This window comes from Lactuca sativa, chromosome 8 (genome assembly GCF_002870075.4).
Source record: "Lactuca sativa cultivar Salinas chromosome 8, Lsat_Salinas_v11, whole genome shotgun sequence".
NCBI classification, from domain to species: domain Eukaryota; kingdom Viridiplantae; phylum Streptophyta; class Magnoliopsida; order Asterales; family Asteraceae; genus Lactuca; species Lactuca sativa.
The window spans coordinates 52,595,715-52,600,765 of NC_056630.2; the positions used below are offsets into that span (position 1 = coordinate 52,595,715).

General features: G+C 29.2%; 1 protein-coding gene across 1 annotated transcript; it reads left to right on the top strand.

The window, feature by feature from the left end:
* The first annotated feature begins 1,114 nt into the window (after positions 1-1,114).
* On the top strand, positions 1,115-5,051 carry LOC111910445 (ceramide synthase 1 LOH3). Its single transcript, XM_023906278.2, has 6 exons — positions 1,115-1,356; positions 2,479-2,708; positions 2,972-3,127; positions 4,227-4,412; positions 4,492-4,676; positions 4,791-5,051. Exons 1-6 carry the CDS (start codon positions 1,219-1,221, stop codon positions 4,820-4,822), a joined length of 927 nt encoding a protein of 308 aa, XP_023762046.1. The 5' UTR covers positions 1,115-1,218; the 3' UTR covers positions 4,823-5,051.

The window sequence follows — 5,051 nt, forward strand, 5'->3', positions numbered from 1 at the left end:
TATATATATATATATATATATATATATATATATATATATATATATATATATATATATATATATATATATATATATATAGGGAGTGGTTAAAATGAGAACCACAAAAGATTAAGAAGAACCCCATTTTATAAGTAAATATGTACATAATACTTATTAAACATGTTAAAATCCTTTTTTTTGTCTTTTTGGTACGAAAAGGGAAAAATTGTGATTTTTGCAGTCTAAAATTTTCATTCATACATCGATTCATATTTTAACACAAAAATTATACAAAAATTTAAAATTTAATACAGTCCATTCATAGTTTAATACACAAAATTTACAATTTAAATACAATCATAATATCACTAATTCACTAGTTTAGGAGAGTCAAACCCAGACTCTACCACCAACACCACCAACTACCACTCGTCAACACCAACCATTTATGTCAACGTCGCAACCATCATTTTTTTCAAACCAAATTTGTATATAAAATCATGCGTTGTTAGCTTAAATATTATATCCATAGTTTAATAAACCTATTAATTCACTAATTTAGAATTTAATGCATAATTATAAAAACTAATACATTATTACATATTTACTCTACAAAAAATACTCACAAGAAAATTAATCCAAATATTCATATTTTAACATAAAATTCATAAAAAAATCACAATTTAATACAATCAATTCATAATTTAATACAAACAATTCACAATTTAATACACAAAATTAACAACTTAATATATTAAATTCACGGTTTAATACACAAAAACCATACCTTCATATATATATATATATATATATATATATATATATATATATATATATATATATATATATATATATATATATATATATATATATATATATATATATATATATATATATATAGTTTTTGTTAAAATGACCGTTTATACAATTTCCCTTCCTAAATTTCCATTTACTAGCGTCAAGATCACTTACTAGCATCAAGATCACATTATTGAGTGGCAAAAATAAAGTTGAGTGGCAAAAGTTGTTCCCTTTCCAAATGCATAGTACAAAAGTTGAGTGTCAAAAATAAAAAGTTAGAGAAGTCGAAGGACTTTTTTGAAACTTCACTTCTTTTATTAATGGATCGTTGACGCATATCGAATCAATCTCCATATCTCCGCTAGCAAACCCATCGGGATCACATTATTCATCTGGGTGGATTTGCGCACAACTCAACTGGAACCTGTAGGTTTCGACATGGGTATCGTCGATGTTCTAAACTCAATTAACTTTGAACACGAATCATATCCAACCTATGGAGATTTCGCAGCTCTTCCTGTCTTTGCTATCTTCTTCCCAACTGTTAGATTTTTCCTCGACAGATTAGTTTTTGAGGTAATTGTAGATTTTGTTCTTCATCTACTTATTTCATCGATTTCTTTTGCTATTTCATCAGTAGTAATAACGAATTAGATCGAATCAATCAGCTTGGTGTAAACACTAGCTCCATTGATTGTCTTTTTCTCGAGAAACTTTATACTAAGTATATATGCTTGGAAGCCCTCCAATCCCAAAAGGGATATGAGGTTATTTTTGGAAAAATTGGTATTGAAGTTTGAATTGGTTTATAATAGAATATTAAAGTCCATATCAAGTAAACAACCATGGAAAGTGACTATGAGGAACAAGTCACACTTATCTTTAGTGAAAGAACAGAATATTAGCTCATTCACATGTAAGTTTTTGAACAAAAGGTTATCTATCCAAGAAAAAGTTTTAAGTTTTTATAGGCCCACATTACTTTTGATGGTGGCTCAGTTAAATGGAAACTAACTGGAGCTTCAAATTTACATAGATTCCTAATGTTTTAGGTAAATTATTTTAGGGTTTGAGCAGTCCATTACTTGGATATGGTATGTAACATTAATTGGAAACATAGTTTTAAAGAAAGCTTGAAGATGATGATGATACATCTATGTCCTTGATAATAACAGTTACATATTTATGCCTATTTGTTTATACAATATTGATATCTATAGCGATTTGGTATAAGTGTATAACTGAGGTAGCATTACTTGAATACATGCTATGGTTTTAGTGTGAGCAAATGACTATTTTACCCTTGTGTAGAAAAGACAAGCCAAAAAACCAGGTGGATTTGCATAAATAAGATCATATTTAGGACATAAAAAGGAGGAATACATATCTTGAAGCTTTTAAAGACGATTAATAAAAAAAGTTGTTTCTTTATTGATTGTCTTGGAAATTTATAAAGACAATCAATACACAAACCTGACTGGATAAACGGTTTGAATTTTAGTAAATGACCATTTTACCCTTCTGTGTATAAGATAAAGCTAGAAACCCAGTTGGGATTTGGATAAATAGGTAGAATAAAAGGGCACAATTCGAATCTTGAAACCAATAAGGGATGATAATCAAGACTTGTTTCTCTTTTCGTTTCAAAGAATGTGAGTAAATGACGATTTTACCCTTTTTGTGTTATGATTGTTGCAGCGTGTAGGTAGGTGGTTAATATTTAACAAGGGGCAGCAGAAGTTGGATGTTGAGACAGATGACAGGAATAAAAAGATAAGAAAATTTAAAGAATCAGCATGGAAATGTGTTTATTATCTTTCAGCAGAAATCCTAGCCCTTGCTGTAACGTATAATGAACCTTGGGCGACTAACACCAACAATTTCTGGATAGGCCCTGGAGATCAAAGATGGCCTGATCAGAAAATGAAGTAAGCCCTCCTCCCAAATTCCAATTCCATTGGAATCCATGATTCCATTCCATCACATGTTTCCTTAACAAACACACACATAAATCCAAATCCTTTTGCATCTTTCAAATCCCATGTTTGGTGGATTCCAGCAATTTCACCATTGGGTTGAAGAAATTCAATTTCATTCTTCATTTTTGTTAAAAGACCAAAATACCCTTTTGATTCCCATCGTTTATACTAAGTCATCTTCCTTGGTTTAACAATTCTGAATTAATTATCAGGCTGAAATTGAAAGGACTTTACATGTATACGGGTGGATTCTACACCTACTCCATCTTTGCTTTGATTTTCTGGGAAACAAGAAGATCCGATTTTGGTGTTTCCATGGGGCATCATGTTGCAACTGCTATCCTCATTGCAATGTCTTATATTTGCAGGTATCTCCACCATTAGATCTCCATAATAGCAACATACTTTTTATATTTGTTTACCCATAATAGCAACGTAAATTAAAATTGAAAAAAAATGATGTTTCTGAATATTCGATTTTGCATGAAATCCAAATTAAGTTTTCTTGGCTTATCCCAAATATGGTTTTGTGTTATTCTGTCATCATGCCATGTCAGTGCCACATAACCAAATAGTACATGAAAATACGGTTATAATATAATTACATACTTATAATTTATACATAACATTATGGTTTGAATGTAAAAAACCTTGTATTTATACAAAAACTATGGATTTTAAATGAAAAAATATATTTATATGGTTTCAAATGTACAAAAAAATATTTATACGGTTTCAAATGGAATTTAAAAAATGATGTCTGATTTGGAACAAATATGGAGTGTCACGTCATCAAAACAGCAAAAAAAAATGATGATCAATTCGGAACAAAAAAATCGAGTCTCAAAATTGAAAAAAAAAATGAAAACATAGTGTCAAAATTGAAAAAAGTGAAAATTTAATGTCTTACAATAACATTTTCTTTGGGAAATCTCTGATAAAGTCCCAATATTTTGGGTCAGTTTATGATTAAATCCCAACATTTATTTTTTGAACAGAAAAGTCCCGATTATCTAATTTTATACGATAATCTTTCATTTTCTAGTTTGAAAAAAAATATGGACTATTTCATTAATTTAGGCAAAATATAAAATAATCAAGACTTTTCTATTCAAAAAATCAAAGTTGGGATTAAACTGTAAACTTATCCCAAATATTGAGACTTTATCGGAGATTTCCCTTTTTTTTTTTTTTTTTTTCAATTTTGACACGTCATCATGCCACATCATCAAAACCAGATTGACCGGTCAAGCGGTCAGAATTGTAACAAATCGGAAAACACAGTGTGAAATTAGAATTTTGGTGTAAACTTAGTGAGTTTTGTGGTATTTACCCGTAATAAAATATAAGTACATTGCTATTATGTTGCTATAAATAATGTGCAAAGAAATATAATAAGTATGTTGCTATTTCATGTTTTTTTTTTTTTTAAAAAAAAAAAGAAAAAATAAAAAATAATTTGTGTAGGTTTGCACGAGCTGGATCGGTTGTTTTAGCACTTCATGATGCAAGTGATGTGTTTCTTGAAGTTGGAAAGATGTCTAAATACAGTGGAGCCGAAGCACTTGCAAGCTTTTCATTTATTTTGTTTGTAATTTCATGGGTGCTTCTTCGCCTTATTTATTATCCGTTTTGGATCTTATGGAGTACAAGGTTATTACATTTTTTTAAAAAAAAAAAATCTTTTTTATTCCAAATTTTTATTATACTAATAATGATTTGATAATTGCAGTTATGAAGTTGTTCAAACATTGGATAAAGAGAAACATGTTAAAGAGGGGCCCATGTATTACTATGTCTTCAACACCCTTCTTTTCTGCTTACTTGTTCTTCATGTTTACTGGTGGGTCCTTATGTATCGCATGCTTGTCAAACAAATTCAAGATAGAGGCAAACTTAGTGATGATGTTCGCTCTGGTATGTTTTTTTTTTTTTTTTTCTAAATTTTTTTAACTATAAAATATAAATATAATAAGTAATAACCATTTTGTGTAATTTACCATATTTTTTTTGTTATTGTGATGTTTGTAGATTCGGATAGTGATAAAGAACATGAAGATTGATTGGTGATGAGAGGGAAGTCAAAATGAAGTCAACGTGGGATGGGAGTCTAATATTTAAAAAGTATTAAGATCTTTATGGATTCAGTTGTTTTGTTATTATTATTATTATTAATTTGCAGGTGGAGGGATGTTTTTTCAATCAACCTTAAATCTGTGTGACTAGTGAGGGAAAGACTTGTATAGATAGAGAGATTCAAATTGCTATAAAAAAAAAGTCGATCTTTCCTCA

Coding starts and splice junctions, on each gene's coding strand:
- LOC111910445 (XM_023906278.2), top strand. CDS start 1,219: ATGGGTATCGTCGATGTTCTAAACTCAATTAACTTTGAACACGAATCA. Junction 2,709..2,971: donor TGGCCTGATCAGAAAATGAA/GTAAGCCCTCCT, acceptor ATTAATTATCAG/GCTGAAATTGAAAGGACTTT. Junction 4,677..4,790: donor TAGTGATGATGTTCGCTCTG/GTATGTTTTTTT, acceptor TGATGTTTGTAG/ATTCGGATAGTGATAAAGAA.